The sequence below is a fragment of the Schistocerca serialis genome, chromosome 2 (genome assembly GCF_023864345.2).
Source record: "Schistocerca serialis cubense isolate TAMUIC-IGC-003099 chromosome 2, iqSchSeri2.2, whole genome shotgun sequence".
Lineage (NCBI taxonomy): Eukaryota > Metazoa > Arthropoda > Insecta > Orthoptera > Acrididae > Schistocerca > Schistocerca serialis.
Genome location: NC_064639.1, coordinates 413,021,531 through 413,039,196, shown reverse-complemented (window position 1 = coordinate 413,039,196; position 17,666 = coordinate 413,021,531). Strand labels below are relative to the sequence as shown.

The 17,666-nt window shown below is 43.6% G+C and overlaps 1 protein-coding gene across 1 annotated transcript in view; it reads right to left on the bottom strand.

Moving 5' to 3' along the window:
• LOC126455582 (Krueppel-like factor 3) overlaps nt 1-17,666 on the bottom strand; it is a 205,409-nt gene that overhangs the window by 139,000 nt on the left and 48,743 nt on the right. Inside the window, exon 2 of the mRNA XM_050091338.1 lies at nt 566-659. Coding sequence (XP_049947295.1) covers nt 566-659 — 94 coding nt within the window. The remainder of the gene's footprint in view (nt 1-565; nt 660-17,666) is intronic.

Here is a 17,666-nt window from a genome sequence, read left to right as displayed (position 1 = left end):
GGGTTTCTTTTTGTTTCAGAAGAATGAATACTTAAATGTCTCCGTGTGCTCGATAATTACTATAATCTGTTCTTAAGGAGATCTGATAAATACCTAGATTCCTCAGTTTGGATCTACAATATTTTGTAGCCTATATTATTTCTAAATTTGTGACACGGATCTCCCACATTTTCCTCTGTAGAGATGAATGTTCGCTATTGTTTAATCCATCGATCTTTATTCATTTGCTTGCTGCTGGCAATTAGCAAATATATCTTGCTGCGTTTCAAAACTTCTTGTTCGACACTAACCAGACTGCACATGTTGATAGTCTAAACATCAGCTCAACTGCATCAACATTAAGGTCTGCCTCGACTTTCTCATTTCCTATATTTTTGAGGTCTTCTGTAGTTATATAACAAAACATCTAGTACCTTCTTTACGACGGGCAGATATGGAAGCTACGAATAAGTCAGGAGAGTTTTGAAAACCAACAATAAAAATAATTATTACTATACAATAGCACCTCAAATGTTGTAGTAAATGACTTCTTATTAGGAGTAATCATACTGAATGGGTAACTCACCAAAACTGCAGTTAAAGTAGTCGAATTCCAAATCCGGAGGTTCGAGGGGAAAGATCGGGTCGTCCAGGTCAAGACTTGAGAAGAAGTCGTCCATCTGAAAAGAAAAATGTCGCGATTTGTTTATCCATCTGATGCATCTATTGCAATATTTCATTTCTACTTCATCAAAATTTCACGGTCATTACAAGGCCCGGATGTGACAGAAGGTAAGTAAGAAGGTAGGTACGTACTTCAGATAGGAAAGCAAATAATTTAGCAATCAGACGCCCATCATAAAGTGCGATCAGAGCTAACGAGTAACCAGCAGAGTAATGTGCTGCTTTTGTCACTGTGCATTAGATGTTTGGAGGATCAGAATGAAGTGTGACACGGCTGCTCATATACCTCTACACAAAAAAAGAACTGCCTGCAAGTACGAGCTGTACTCTGAGGTTATCATTGTCTGTACAAAAGTATCTACGCAAATTAACAGCGAGATATGTGTCTTAAGTGTGTTCGCAGAGTAAGAGCGAGGATATGTGTCGAAAACCAGGAGGCCTAAAATGTTAAATGAACTGCATTAACCGGTGAGAAGTTTCCATAGTACTCGCTTACGGGAACAAGGATCAACTTTGTGTCCCAGTAGTACCCAGTCAAAAGCGAAACCACACGAAATAGAGCGAGTGCAATAATCAGTTGCGGCAAGAGCAAACTGAAACCTTCGATATTAGGAGAGTATTAGAAATATGCAGAGCAAACAAATCTCTGTCACGACCTACCATCAATACTATTCGTGTGATGACTTCATCGCCACATGGTTTCGAAAGAAACAGTCAACCAGATCCATTGAAATGTCTCTGGGATTGCAACTGTTCGGCCTAGTCCACACAAGTGTTAGTGACATGGTAATGACGAAAACTTGACCCTGTCCACGCAGGAGGGGTGGTTAGGAGGTGGCCAGTTGTAGCACAGACAGATGTCCCCTGTGCTAATACGAGGTGTTCAAAAAGTCCCTCCGCAGTGCCGTATGACTGTTAGCCGCGCGTGCCGTATGATTGTTCGCCTGCCTGGGTTACTACTTATCTTCAAGTGGACTCTCCCAACATTCCACTGTTTCGTTTATCTCAGCCAGCGTCAGTAGTATCGTTGGTGTGTGTCGTTACGTGTTGACGTGAACGTTTAAGTTTAGTTTCTTTGTTCGTTTGTTTCGTTTTTGTCACTGTTAAAATGCTAACCATTGAAGATCGTGTGTTTTTAGTCGAACAAGTGTTCAAATCTGGTGGTAAATACGCAGTTTCAGTTCGTCAAATATTTAATTCAGTTTTCCCGGAGACAACACTCTCACATCGCGATACTGTGCGAGATTTGATTAACAGATTTCGAAGTACGGGTTCAGTGACAGATGCGCCATGAAGTGGTCGTGCTAGCGTTTTGTCTGAGGATAAACTACTCGATATTTCCGATAAAATGTCCATGAGTCCGAACACGTTAGTAAGAAAACTCGCCCAGAAAATCGATGTTAGTGTCGGAACGGCCCACACAGCTGTAAGGAAAAATTTAGAACTTTTCCCATACAAAGTGACAGTTGTGCAAGAGACTATTATTGTCAATGGTTAAAAAATTTCGTTCAACAAAATGGAGGGGATGTTCTTAATGAAACGTTTTTCACTGATGAGACGTGGTTTCATTTATCCAGGTACATGAACTCGCAAAATTCTCGTATGTGGATTACTGCAAATCCAGTGTGTATTCATGAGGAACCAATTCATTCTGTGAAAATACGAGTTTAGATGGCAATTTCTAGACGTCGGATTGTGGGTCCCATATTTTTCAACAAAAAAATAAACGCACAACGATACTGCAATAATATTCTGTACCCATTCATAGGAGAACTTGTGTTAAGTGAAATACTGAACTGTTATTTTCAACAAGATGGTGCAACCGCGCATACAGCTCGCGATTCAATGTCACTGCTTGCTGATGTTTTTGGTGATCGCATAATTTCACAGGGACTTTGGCCTTCACAATCGCCTGACCTAACACCAGCTGACGTTTTCTTCTGGGGTGTAGCGAAAGCAACTGTCTATAAAAACCGTCCAAAATCAGTCGATGAATTGAAAACGGCAATATCCACTTTCACTGCTTCTGTTACAGAAGAAATGTTACCGCTTGTGTTTGGAAACATGATTAGAGGAATTGAATTGTGTATTCAACAACAGGGGGGACACTTTCAACATTTAATGTGAAATTTTTGTAAGTAAAAATGAATATTCAAGAAATTAATAACTTGTATTTCACTGAGTTTCATTTCGGTATATTCACTGCGGCATACGGCACGCGCGGCCAACAATCATACGGCACTGCGGAGAGACTTTTTGAACACCCCATATTAATTCTTTATACATTTTTTCCATCGGATGCGTCGTTTTGGATGTAACTGCTGTCTCAGGTTAAGACAAACACCCTGTATATGTAGACACGTTCTCTAAGTAGAAATACTAAGGCAAAAAAAATAAAGCATAACAACTTTCATCACGCTAGTTTGTTTAAGAATAGGGAGGTAACCGAGATTAAATTAACTAATTTAGAAAAAGATTATACAATCATAGACGAAAAAGTAATGATTCAACAAATGTACTTATGTAAAGATCAAAAGATGTTGAAGGTACGAAGAATCAAAAGAAAGGAAAATCTGGAACGGAGCAAGACAACTATTTAAAGATACCGCGAGAATTTCAAGCAAACGCTATTTGTAGAATATGGTGTACAATACAAAACTGTTCGGAAATCTCTACGACTTGAAGAGAAAAGGTGAAGTGAAAGTTTGATATGAGAGACAAAAGAATACAACTAAAGTATCGAGAAGATAAAACACAAGACTATGCTGAGTAGAGGTTACATTCCATTAGTTAACATTACAGATGACACAGAACCTGATTACTGAGATAAAGTTATGGAAAAATTCTGATTTCTTAAAATATTTGTCTCGTTCAAGAAACAAACCAGAAACACACGTTGTTAATAATGAAAATAATGACAATGTGAAAATATTATCAGATCAGATGTAACCACACTGGAGAAAGAATTAGGCGCATCCAAGAGAGGACACGCTAATACCGTGTAACACAGTATCCAATCTTGAAAACTGCCTCAATACTACGAGGAAGGGAAAAGTTTATTTCACGACTGCCTCATCCACCTGATGTCACCCTTTGATGATCAGATCCTATAGTGCTACCAAATTGATGGAATGTTGATCGCCTTGTTTCACCCGCTGTTACAAATAGTCCCAGAAAACTTCTGTCGGACGGTCGTGTACCTAGGAACAGATATTCAACTGAAATTTAAGAGAGTTTTAATCGAGAAAATCTTGTCAGTACTGTATTTAATCGTCTATCAGTTACATTGTTACTAAATAAACACCAATAATCAGTAAGTGTACTCAAATTATGCAGAAGAATTATAAAAAACCTGTTACAAGTCAAATACATTTTGAAATAGAAGCTACAGTTAACTAACCCGAATTTCCACTTTAAAGACAACTCAAATTGTTTAGAAATTAAAGACACTTAGTTCATCTGCATGTGTCACTTGTTCTACGTAAAAGACCTTTTTTGAGGTATGAGATGGTGCACGACCGACGAAGTGTGGTTAAGTGTGCACATGTGCTATACATAGCTCTAAAAATAGATAGGTTTTTGCTCACCATAAAATTTTCTACTTTAAGAATTAACGATATATTTCAAATATCTTTAATATCTTCTACAGTGCTTAGATGTGTAGAATGCGACATATTTATAAATGCTGCACAAAACACTAATCTCATGTATAATAACAATATAAACTGTAGAAAATGGCGGAAATCACTTATGGTGGTCTCTAATGTGCATTCCTTTATGTCATTTTACAACCAGTCACTAGACCGAAGTAGCTACTAAAAAACATTATGAGTTCGTACGTAACACAACACTCTCCCCACTAGAGAAGTCCGCATTTAATTAACATCAAACAGTTCAGCCTCCCCGGCCGTGGTGGTCGTGCAGTTTTAGGCGCTTCAGTTCGGAACCGCGGGACTGTTACGGTCGCAGGTTCGAATCCTGCCTCTGGCATGGACGTGTGTGATGTCCTTAGGTTAGTTAGGTTTAAGCAGATCTAAGTTCTAGGGGACTGATGACCTAAGATGTTGAGTCCCATAGCGCTCAATTTTTTTTTTTTTTCTGTTCAGCCTCAGCCAGGATCTGAATTCCTCGTATCAACACGACCAAACTGTGTGCTGAGTGTAAGAGGGACATGGGGATGCTAGTACACTTTCGATATCAGATTGATTCGGAAATTCATTAAATTGATCGCTTATTTAGCCCCCAACCCCTGCCGCCACCCACATCCACCCCTACAGCCATTGCCAACCCCATCCGCACCCCCAGATGATATCGTGCGTTTTCCTCAGCCTGAATATGTGTCTCCCTTCTCCCAACTCCCACCTCCCCACCCCTCCCCATTCACCACCTACCCTATTGGCAGTAATTTCTAATTTTGGCTGGGATTTCGAATTTTGGTGGAAATTTCTTTGTCCCAGGGCTGTGCTAACATCCCATCCAACCCCCCACCCCACCCCACCCCCTCTCGGGAATGGGGGGAAATTAAAAACGGGGCGCCCTTTCTGGGACTCGAACCATGGTCCTTCTCGACAGAAAGAACAAGTGCGCCCCTTCCCCCCCCCCCCCCCCCCCAACACATGGAAATTATCCAGATGCAGGAGAGGAAGGTTAGGTTAGTGTACTTTCTTTATTTTGGTTGAGGAACTGATTAGAGATCGGTCCTAATTACGTAATTAACCATAAAAATCGGTCCTCATTACACAACCATATGCATAGTGCTACACAACGAGTGTCAAAAATCGCAATTCAGCTCAAAAATGGATGATGACATACAACTGGTGTTATCCTACTGGGAAAAGTTTCGCAACAGAACTCGAAACTAGTAGCAGATGTACTCAAACTCTACCCTTCACCTACAAGCTGGCAGGCAAAAGGCTAGGGTGGGAGGTACCATCTTTATTTTGTTAATGGGAATTACGTTCAACTGATGAGATGGTGGTATTGGACAGAGAGGAGTTTAATAAGTGTGTTACCTGTAAGCATAGAGCTGAGGACTGTATTCATCGCTGGTTGATGTCAGAGTTTGCTTCAGAAGCCTAGCTCTGCATTGCTTGACAATCACGCTGCAACCCAGGTAACCGAAGCCAATACATGATACCACAAAAGATGGAAAATGCTTCATTGTTCTAATTACACATCTAGATTATTGTGAAAAAAACGGCACTCTTAATCAGTGGGTCATAATGCAACATATGTACTGGGGAAAATCATTGTCCCAAAAAATTGCAGAGGGGGTGGCAGTTGCAACTGTGTCCTCCTCAATGGGCGCACATGAACTAACCAAATTGGTGGCAGTCTTAACCTCCCGCCCTACCACACCTCATACCTCCCTCTCCTCACCATAGTTAGGCGTAGAGGGCTGTTCTATATTGATGCTGATGGTCCACAAAGAGATCCTTCTAATGGTATTGATATACTGTCTCCAAACTGCGAAAATCAGTCATAGATAGACCCCCTCCCCCCACCTCCCTCCCCTCGGAAAAACAACAAAGTTTCGGAGAACTCTCCAGCATGCTAATTTAAACGCCTGCTGCTTGGAAAACAGGCAGCTTATCGCCTAAATCGACTACAGACCCTGGAGTAGCCTCCCGCGAATCTGGATATGGGGTCATCAGTACAATGCGTCCCTGATGAGCAGATGGTTAGGCTGTCAGCGCTATCGACACCGAAAGAAGCTACACATACAATACACTGCGACACCAGCTTCCCCAAGAACAAAAGCGAGACAAATGATGGCCATCCTGTCCATGGGCTGTTTGTCTAAAACAGCAGCTGCGACCTGCTACGTAACATGCCCACCATGCCTCTGACAGTTCTGTCAGCAAGCGCACGCCATCCTCAGTACGAAAACAATTCACTGTAACAGTTGTATTTAATGTCAATGCCCCTCTTATAAGGGAGCATCTGTTAAAAGAAAACACCGTCCCAACGAAAATAAATTTCATCTTTCCACGAAAATAGGCACAGGCCATTTATTTTTAACTTTATGAACCAAAATTGGTATAGTGTTTACATTTGACTACACGATACAATCTGCATCTCATTATTTTGTGACATCCAATGAAATGAAAAGAACTACAGCACCGCCGCTTATTACAGGTGACCAGACTAGAGAGACATATCCACCTTGCATACAATCGCAAAAAAAAAAATATTCCACTATTTTGCTGCAAAAACTACTGATCACTGCAAGTGTCCTTGTTTCGAAACTGACATTGGAGTCAAGAGAAAGCGAAGAATTTAAACTCCAAAGAAAAAAACATCTATGTTAAATAATTTCTCTCAGCTTGATGGACAAATCATACGACCTGAGAGCAACTCATGCATTCAAATACTGTCTGTGAATAAACTTTCATGCACATGTGAATTACAAACATTTCAGACAGGTGAAATAACATTACAGAATACAACCTTTCACACCATTTGTTCACATTTCGGAAAAACAACACAATCATTTTATGTTCGACAACAAGAAGTTATAATTCACGAGGACCTTGCTGTTTTGTACACTATGGCCACGTCCCATTTTACAAATGTGATGCTATATCACATTGGCGTTTATGAAACAAATTGCGAGAGCCTATCTTGTAATAGAACCTCCTATAAGATTTTACCATATCTCTCTCTTCCGATACACCGAAACCAGCAGATTCCTGCAATTTAGTTTTGTAAGCAATTTGATCATCACAGGCCTGTTTCACTCTGCTCGCATATCGGGAAAACACTACCATTTCGAAATTCCACAATTAGTTATAATTCAAGTGGTGCCTACTTTATTGTTAGACGTTGTGAAGTATGAAATGACGTAGGAATTGTGGTAACACCTATTTTTAAACACGCAATCCTTACGATACTAATAAAAACAGCCATGATTCCATGAGAATAGATACAGTTGGTTTCTTTTAGCTTTATGAGCAAAATCGGCGTAGTTTTGATAGAACTGTATGCATCCAAACTTAAACCAGTGATACCACTCCTTGTAATAGAACCTCCTGTAAGATTTTACTGCTTCTCTATCTTCCGATATATCGAAAAATAAATATCATCTGCCTGTTGACATTGAGCATATTACATATACATGTATCACTTCATTGGTGCTAGGGGCCAGTTTTCGAAATCGCTTGCACAGATCTATGCAAAGTTTTGTCCACTGTACTGGAAGGAGACCATATCCAACAGACTATCAATCACAAGAGAGAGTTGCTGTATACTTCCTTCATAAGCAGTTTCATACATTGTTTCTCTACCTGTAACACATCCCAGAAGTGTAAGACTACAGCTTAATACACTTTGTTTTTCTACCATGATTTCAAGGTCTGTGTCAGGTGCTAAACAAACACTAACACATTTTGATCCACTGTGTCTCACAGAAAGCTGAACGTTGCATAGCTTAAACTATGCAGCTCTCACAAAACACAGTTTGGTAGAAATAAATCACAGAGGCGGTATTTCTCATTGACAAAAATGTGGAATACTTTGCAACGTATGGAAACAGGAAGAGTTTGCCTCAAATGTAGAGCATTTGCAACAGCTATCCGAAGGTGATGACGTACACAGTTAATCTCATCATCCACAGCAATGGGGTAGTGGATGTCTCGGTGTTCCATTTTGAAGAGCATTGTGTCCTCATTTTGCAGTCATGTATGATTACTGTTTCGGTGTCGACCATCGCCGGGTGAAAAGAAGACATGTGGAGGACATCACAGCATGTGGAAATAGGACAATTCCGCAGCATTGAGGAACGCTTCCAAGCAACTGTCTGAAGGTGATGACCTTTACCTTTAACCCTGTGCCTCACTCCAACAAGTAGCAGATATCCAGAGTTCCACCAAGTTTCTCTCCATCTCACTCAAGTGGTGTCAGTCAATTACTAATATGGTAATAAATAGTGTGCCTGTAGTCAGATGGGATGGGAAAGACACTGTTGACATCGGATGATGTACCGTAATATGCACCGCGGTTGATGGTGTAGTCAATTTTAGCAACGTTTACCGTTGTTCCCTAATTTCAACGCCATCCAATGACACAGCAGATTGCTTCGAAATTTCTGTATCACCGTGAAATCACCTCTCCACTACTTTGTAAGTACCATATACTAGACTGCGAGTGCAGATAGATGACTGTGCACTACGTACATCCAGTCATATACATCTAAATATACCAGTTGTTCCGTAATTTCAACGCTAGCCAGTGACACGGCAGAATGCTTACCAATTTATGTGTGATCGCTAAATCACCCCTCCACTGCTTTTCAAGTGCCATATATTAGACTGCAAATGCAGATGACTGTGCAGTATGTCCATTCGGCCCTATACACGAAAGTGTACCAGATGGCGTCCTACACCGATGCAATTATGTTACCTACATATTCCTAGCACATCAGTCATAGTGCAGAATTTACGACTACGACTGGCCATCTTTCCCTGTGCAGATTAACATCACAGAGTATTTTTCCATTCGTACCGTAAAGTCCGAGACTGACAGATCCCTCCCACATTGTCCTTGACCAACCTTCCCTACAATACGCTCGCCAGTTTAATCTGCAACTGACCAGAAGCGTGAGGGTCCTATATCCACAATGTTTCACGTCACGTGAAGGAACAGGCCGAGTTGTGCCTGTAATTGCTGTTCAGCGAAGACTGTTCCACACCAGTCTTATCCACGGCATTAATCCAAATGCACAAGATCTCTCCATATGTCGAGGAGAGTAGCACTTCTTATCGGTGCATAGCAGACATAAGAGCGTTGTGTTGTTATATAACAGACGGCTAAGAAGAAACTTGTGGTTTATACATGATGGAGCTCCAGACGGATGGAGTTTGAAACATTTCACGTAAATCAATTCCCAAGTATTATTCTACTGTCTAAAATGCTATATCATTAAAGCCATATGGTTTCCGACATTAGAGCCATATGGTTTCCGAAGTATTAGTCGTGCGGAATGGAACGCTTTTAATACTCTAATGCAGGATATATTTGTGCAAAATCAGTCATACAACTACCCTGCAAGTTTCCTACCCTAGTCACTATCGTGACAAAGTTTATAATGATAAAACTACTTCCTTCTACACTACTCCGGTGTCCTAGTAAGGCATCATCAGCGCATATCTGCCGCTCGAGCTGCTTACAAACCAACTAGAACGAAATCTCTTATTAAATTAATGGATTTTATATGTGTTTTTAACTCGGAAACGTAGGTACACTCCATCACACTTCCTGCATCAGTCGTGCTTACTATTAGTTGTAGTATCGGTTTTCTCAGATGCAGCTATGACTCACTGGGAAATATGGCGAGGAAAAACCAACACGAATATTTTTGATAGCTAGTACATTCAGATACCACTCACGCCCTGTTGCACGAAAATGAAAATGAAGAAGCAACAACTTCTTACGAGGGAGTAAACACCTTGATCAGTAGCCAAAAGAGACGTAACAGTCTTATTGCTGTTTACAGTAACGTCACCACGGCTCTGGCAGCATTCCTCTTGCACAAAGGTCTGATATTAGGTACTTTTGCTCATGTGCAGGATAATACAGCTATTTCATCCTAATTCCATGTCTCTGGAGAACACCATCCCTCACACTATTACAGGTGGGATATGTAGCATCGGTCCAGTCTCCTTCAGAACACTTTAGGGAATCGCTTAAGCTGATTAACGCATTGATTCTTCTCCTTACTACTTAAGGAATAACAATGCTTGTGAGAAATAACTGTAATTCAGTAATATCTATATCCGACTGCATGTGTGAGAACACAGTTATAGATTGGGATACATATGTCCCGTCTGCTTTAAAATACTCTGTGTAATACTTATGTCACCTCTGATGAAGCATGTGTTTCGAAAACTACGTAGTTTGCGGGGGAAGGGGGAGGGTTAAAACAGAATGCAGCCAGAGCATTATTTGTAAGCTTTTCTCGGTATTGAGTGTCTGGGTACTACCAACCCACCTCCATTCCCCGCATTTCATGGTATTTTTCCACTAGTTTCATGTATTCTCAGTTAATTAAAGTAATTTTGCAAGTTTTTTCGGTGATATTACATATTTCGTCGCATTTCCCACAATTTTACGTATTTCACATCAATTTATCGTAATTATACCAGTTTTCCTCGATTTTATGTCATTTTTTCATATTTTTCGATATTTTCCCGTATGAATATGGTCATATTGCTGGCATACTCATGCTTTGTTTGATTTTATATGAGGATATTTGCGTGTCCTGTACACCAGCCTACTAAAAAAATCAAAAGAATTTCCTTCATCTCGATGATCTACATGCTTGCATTTTGGATAGGAAGATCACGAAAAGTATAGTAACACTCGCCTCTTACCTGGATGAGACTCAACGAGTGATGCAAATCGGAAACTCGCAGTCTGGAAATCTCCACCCTGCATAAAATCAGGAAAAAATATTCCACTATTTTGCTGCGAAAACTACTGATCACCACAGAATATCCTTGTTTTGAAACCGTCATTGGAGTAAAGAGAAAACGAGAATGTAAACTCCAAAGAAAAACGTCGTAACTGCCGTCTGCGTCACTTCTGCTGTGCAGCGAGCTACGTTAATTTAAGTATTAACTGTCTTTTTCTTACTTGTCACTTCTTCTTCCGTGTGTTTTTTGCTTTAGGAAGCTTTAATTGTCGAGTGCTAGTAATAGCGTTCCATAGATTTCGTGTTTGTTTTGAATACAGTCGGAGAGAGTCCCTTTAGTCAACCATAGTGCCAGTAGTGCTAGTGTTTGTTTTCAATACAGTCCAGAGACAGGTAGTACTATTTTCATTGTTTTCTACAAGAAGTGTCTAGTAACCACAGTTTAGTCAACTATCAGCCGCCTTTAGTGAATTAGCAGTTGATTAACTCTCTACAGTAAATTGATTTCTTAGGATGGATAGGACGTGTGACTACTGTGTACGGACGCAGGAGGAGCTGGCCACTGTTCGCGAACAGCCGCACGTGTTGATGGCCGCGGTCAGCCGTCTTCAGGCTGCTGCCTCGGAGTGTAGCGGCAGTGGGGAGTCTGGTGCGTCGCATGGTACACCCCAGGTGTTACATGCTTCAACCACTGTCCCTGCTGTCGAGACATCTTCGCGGGTACCGGGCGCGGTTGGGCCACTCTCTCCCCAAGGGGAGTGGCGGGTTCAGCGGCGTTCGCGGCGCACGAGGCGGAGGGTCAATGTGGAGAATGGCTGTGTGGCATCGCCCGCTCTGCCTGTGAGTGGACATGTGGCCACTCCTTCAGCAAGGTCCGAGCAGGCACACGGGGGGAGGGGTTTATTAGTTATTAGGAGCTCCAACGTTAGGCGGGTGATGGAGCCCCTTAGGGAAATAGCGGAAAGGTCGGGGAAGAAGGCCAGTGTTCACTCTGTCTGCTTGCCGGGGGGGCCCGCATCTCGTGGTCGTGCGGTAGCGTACTTGCTTCCCACGCCCGGGTTCCCGGGTTCGATTCCCGGCGGGGTCAGGGATTTTCTCTGCCTCGTGATGGCTGGGTGTTGTGTGCTGTCCTTAGGTTAGTTAGGTTTAAGTAGTTCTAAGTTCTAGGGGACTGATGACCATAGATGTTAAGTCACATAGTGCTCAGAGCCATTTGAACCATTTTTTTGCCGGGGGGTCTCATCCGAGATGTGGAGGAGGCCCTGCCGGCGGCGATAGAGAGCACTGGGTGCAGCCAACTGCAAATTTTTGCTCATATCGGCACCAATGACTCCTGCCGTCTGGGTTCTGAGGTCATCCTCAGTTCGTACAGGCGGTTGGCGGAGTTGGTGAAGGAGGAAAGCCTCGCTCGCGGGGTGGAATCTGAGCTAACTATTTGTATTATCGTTCCCAGAACCGATCGCGGTCCTCTGGTTTGGAGTCGAGTAGAAGGCTTAAACCAGAGGCTCAGACGATTCTGCGGAGATCTGGGGTGCAAATTTCTCGACCTCTGCTATCGGGTGAAGAAATGTAGGGTCCCCCTGAATAGGTCAGGCGTGCACTACACGCAGGAAGCGGCTACAAGGGTAGCGGAGTACATGTGGAGTGCACATGTGGGTTTTTTAGGTTACAGAATTCCCTCCATAGGCCCGACAAGGCGCCTCCTGAGACGCGGCAAGGTAGGAGTAGGCAAAATGCAACAGGGAACAACAATATTAATGTGCTAATAGTAAACTGCAGGAGCGTCGATAGAAAGGTCCCAGAACTGCTCTCATTAATAAACGGTCGCAATGCCCACATAGTACTAGGGACAGAAAGTTGGCTGAAACCAGACGTAAACAGTAATGAAATCCTAAACTCAGATTGGAACGTATACCGCAGAGACAGGCTGGACAGTGAAGGGGGAGGCGTGTTTATAGCGATAAGAAGTGCAATAGTATCGAAGGAAATTGACGGAGATCCGAAATGTGAAATAATTTGGGTGAAGGTCACGGTTAAAGCAGGCTTAGACATGGTAATTGGATGTATCTATAGGCCCCCTGGCTCAGCAGCTGTTGTGGCTGAGCACCTGAAGGATAATTTGGAAAATATTTCGAGTAGATTTCCCCACCATGTTCTAGTTCTGGGTGGAGATTTTAATTTGCCGGATATAGACTGGGAGACTCAAACGTTCATAACAGGTGGCAGGGACAAAGAATCCAGTGAAACTTTTTTAAGTGCTTTATCTGAAAACTACCTTGAGCAGTTAAACAGAGAATCGACTCGTGGCCATAACATATTAGACATTCTGGTGACAAACAGACGTGAACTACACTCCTGGAAATTGAAATAAGAACACCGTGAATTCATTGTCCCAGGAAGGGGAAACTTTATTGACACATTCCTGGGGTCAGATACATCACATGATCACACTGACAGAACCACAGGCACATAGACACAGGCAACAGAGCATGCACAATGTCGGCACTAGTACAGTGTATATCCACCTTTCGCAGCAATGCAGGCTGCTATTCTCCCATGGAGACGATCGTAGAGATGCTGGATGTAGTCCTGAGGAACGGCTTGCCATGCCATTTCCACCTGGCGCCTCAGTTGGACCAGCGTTCGTGCTGGACGTGCAGACCGCGTGAGACGACGCTTCATCCAGTCCCAAACATGCTCAATGGGGGACAGATCCGGAGATCTTGCTGGCCAGGGTAGTTGACTTACACCTTCTAGAGCACGTTGGGTGGCACGGGATACATGCGGACGTGCATTGTCCTGTTGGAACAGCAAGTTTCCTTGCTGGTCTAGGAATGGTAGAACGATGGGTTCGATGACGGTTTGGATGTACCGTGCACTATTCAGTGTCCCCTCGACGGTCACCAGTGGTGTACGGCCAGTGTAGGAGATCGCTCCCCACACCATGATGCCGGGTGTTGGCCCTGTGTGCCTCGGTCGTATGCAGTCCTGATTGTGGCGCTCACCTGCACGGCGCCAAACACGCATACGACCATCATTGGCACCAAGGCAGAAGCGACTCTCATCGCTGAAGACGACACGTCTCCATTCGTCCCTCCATTCACGCCTGTCGCGACACCACTGGAGGCGGGCTGCACGATGTTGGGGCGTGAGCGGAAGACGGCCTAACGGTGTGCGGGACCGTAGCCCAGCTTCATGGAGACGGTTGCGAATGGTCCTCGCCGATACCCCAGGAGCAACAGTGTCCCTAATTTGCTGGGAAGTGGCGGTGCGGTCCCCTACGGCACTGCGTAGGATCCTACGGTCTTGGCGTGCATCCGTGCGTCGCTGCGGTCCGGTCCCAGGTCGACGGGCACGTGCACCTTCCGCCGACCACTGGCGACAACATCGATGTACTGTGGAGACCTCACGCCCCACGTGTTGAGCAATTCGGCGGTACGTCCACCCGGCCTCCCGCATGCCCACTATACGCCCTCGCTCAAAGTCCGTCAACTGCACATACCGTTCACGTCCACGCTGTCGCGGCATGCTACCAGTGTTAAAGACTGCGATGGAGCTCCGTATGCCACGGCAAACTGGCTGACACTGACGGCGGCGGTGCACAAATGCTGCGCAGCTAGTGCCATTCGACGGCCAACACCGCGGTTCCTGGTGTGTCCGCTGTGCCGTGCGTGTGATCATTGCTTGTACAGCCCTCTCGCAGTGTCCGGAGCAAGTATGGTGGGTCTGACACACCGGCGTCAATGTGTTCTTTTTTCCATTTCCAGGAGTGTATTTGAAACAGTTAACGCAGAACAGGGAATCAGCGATCATGAAGCGGTTAATGCATCGTTGATTTCAGCCGAAAATAGAAATACTAAAAAAGGTGGGAAGATTTTTCTGTTTAGCAAAAGTGACAAAAGCAGATTTCAGAGTACCTGACGGCTCAACACAAAAGTTTTGTCTCAAGTACAGATAGTGTTGAGGATCAGTGGACAAAATTCAAAACCATCGTACAATATGCGTTGGATGAGTATGTGCCAAGCAAGATCGTAAGAGATGGAAAAGAGCCACCGTGGTACAACAACCGAGTTAGAAAACTGCTGCGGAAGCAAAGGGAACTTCACAGCAAACATAAACATAGCCAAAGCCTTGCAGACAAACAAAAATTACGCGAAGCGAAATGCAGTGTGAGGAGGGTTATGCGAGAGGCGTTCAATGAATCCGAAAGTAAAGTTCTATGTACTGTCTCGGCAGAAAATCCTAAGAAATTTTGGTCTTATGCCAAAGCGGTAGGTGGATCAAAACAAAATGTTCAGACACTGTGACCAAAATGATACCGAAACAGAGGATGACAGACAAAAGGCCGAAATACTAAATGTCTTTTTCCAAAGCTGTTTCACAGAGGAAGACTGCACTGCAGTTCCTTCTCTAGATTGTCGCACAGATGACAAAATGGTAGATATCGAAACAGACGACAGAGGGATAGAGAAACAATTAAAATCGCTCAAAAGAGGAAAGGCCGCTGGACTTGATGGGATACCAGTTCGATTTTACACAGAGTACGCGAAGGAACTTGCCCCCCTTCTTGCAGCGGTGTACCGTAGTTCTCTAGAAGAACGTAACACTCCAAAGGATTGGAAAAGGGCACAGGTCATCCCCGTTTTCAAGAAGGGACGTCGAACAGATGTGCAGAAGTATAGACCTATATCTCTAACGTCGATCAGTTGTAGAATTTTGGAACACGTATTATGTTCGAGTATAATGACTTCTCTGGAGACTATAAATCTACTCTGTAGGAATCAGCATGGGTTTTGAAAAAGACGGTCGTGTGAAACCCAGCTGGCGCTATTCGTCCACGAGACTCAGATGGCCATAGACACGGGTTCACAGGTAGATGCCGTGTTTCTTGACTTCCGCAAGGCGTTCGATACAGTTCCTCACAGTCGTTTAATGAACAAAGTAAGAGCATATGGACTATCAGACCAATTGTGTGATTGGATTGAAGAGTTCCTAGATAACAGAACGCACCATGTCATTCTCAATGGAGAAAAGTCTTCCGAAGTAAGAGTGATTTCAGGTGTGCCGCAGGGGAGTGTCGTAGGACCGTTGCTATTCACAATATACATAAATGACCTTGTGGATGACATCGGAAGTTCACTGAGGCTTTTTGCACACGATGCTGTGGTGTATCGAGATGTTGTAACAATGGAAAATTGTACTGAAATGCAGGAGGATCTGCAGCGAATTGACGCATGGTGCAGGAAATGGCAATTGAATCTTAATGTAGACAAGTGTAATGTGCTGCGAATACATAGAAAGAAAGATCCCTTATCATTTAGCTACAATATAGCAGGTCAGCAACTGGAAGCAGTTAATGCGATAAATTATCTGGGAGTACGCATTAGGAGTGATTTAAAATGGAATGACCATATAAAATTGATCGTCGGTAAAGCAGATGCCAGACTGAGATTCATTGGAAGAATCCTAATGAAATGCAATCCGAAAACAACGGAAGTAGGTTACAGTACACTTGTTCGCCCGCTGCTTGAATACTGCTCAGCAGTGTGGGATCCGTACCAGATAGGGTTGATAGAAGAGATAGAGAAGATCCAACGGATAGCAGCGCGCTTCGTTACAGGATCATCTAGTAATCGCGAAAGCGTTACGGAGATGATAGATAAACTCCAGTGGAAGACTCTGCAGGAGAGACGCTTTTGTTGAAGTTTCGAGAACATACCTTCACCGAGGAGTCAAGCAGTATATTGCTCCCTCCTACGTATATCTCGCGAAGAGACTATGAGGATAAAATCAGAGAGATTAGTGCCCACACAGAAGCATACCGACAATCCTTCTTTTCACGAACAATACGAGACTGGAATAGAAGGGAGAACCGATAGAGGTACTGAAGGTACCCTCCGCCACACACCGTCAGGTGGCTTGCGGAGTATGGACGTAGATGTAGATGTGGAAGTTTTTTCCTGTAAATAAGGGTTGCAGTCATATCGCTGACTATTGACCTTTTCTCCTGGGACACCCCGCATCCACCGTTAATCCGAAACATTGGGACAGCCTGATTAATAGCGGTATCACCTCTACATCTACATCTACATCCATACTCCGCAAGCCACCTGACGGTGTGTGGCGGAGGGTACCCTGAGTACCTCTATCGGTTCTCCCTTCTATTCCAGTCTCGTATTGTTCGTGGAAAGAGGGATTGTCGGTATGCTTCTGTGTGGGCTCTAATCTCTCTGATTTTATCCTCACGGTCTCTTCGCGAGATATACGTAGGAGGGAGCAATATACTGCTTGACTCTTCGGTGAAGGTATGTTCTCGAAACTTTAACAAAAGCCCGTACCGAGCTACTGAGCGTCTCTCCTGCAGTCTTCCACTGGAGTTTATCATCTCTGTAACGCTTTCGCGATTACTAAATGATCCTGTAACGAAGCGCGCTGCTCTCCGTTGGATCTTCTCTATCTCTTCTATCAACCCTATCTGGTACGGATCCCACAATGCTGAGCAGTATTCAAGCAGCGGGCGAACAAGCGCACTGTAACCTACTTCCTTTGTTTTCGGATTGCATTTCCTTAGGATTCTTCCAATGAATCTCAG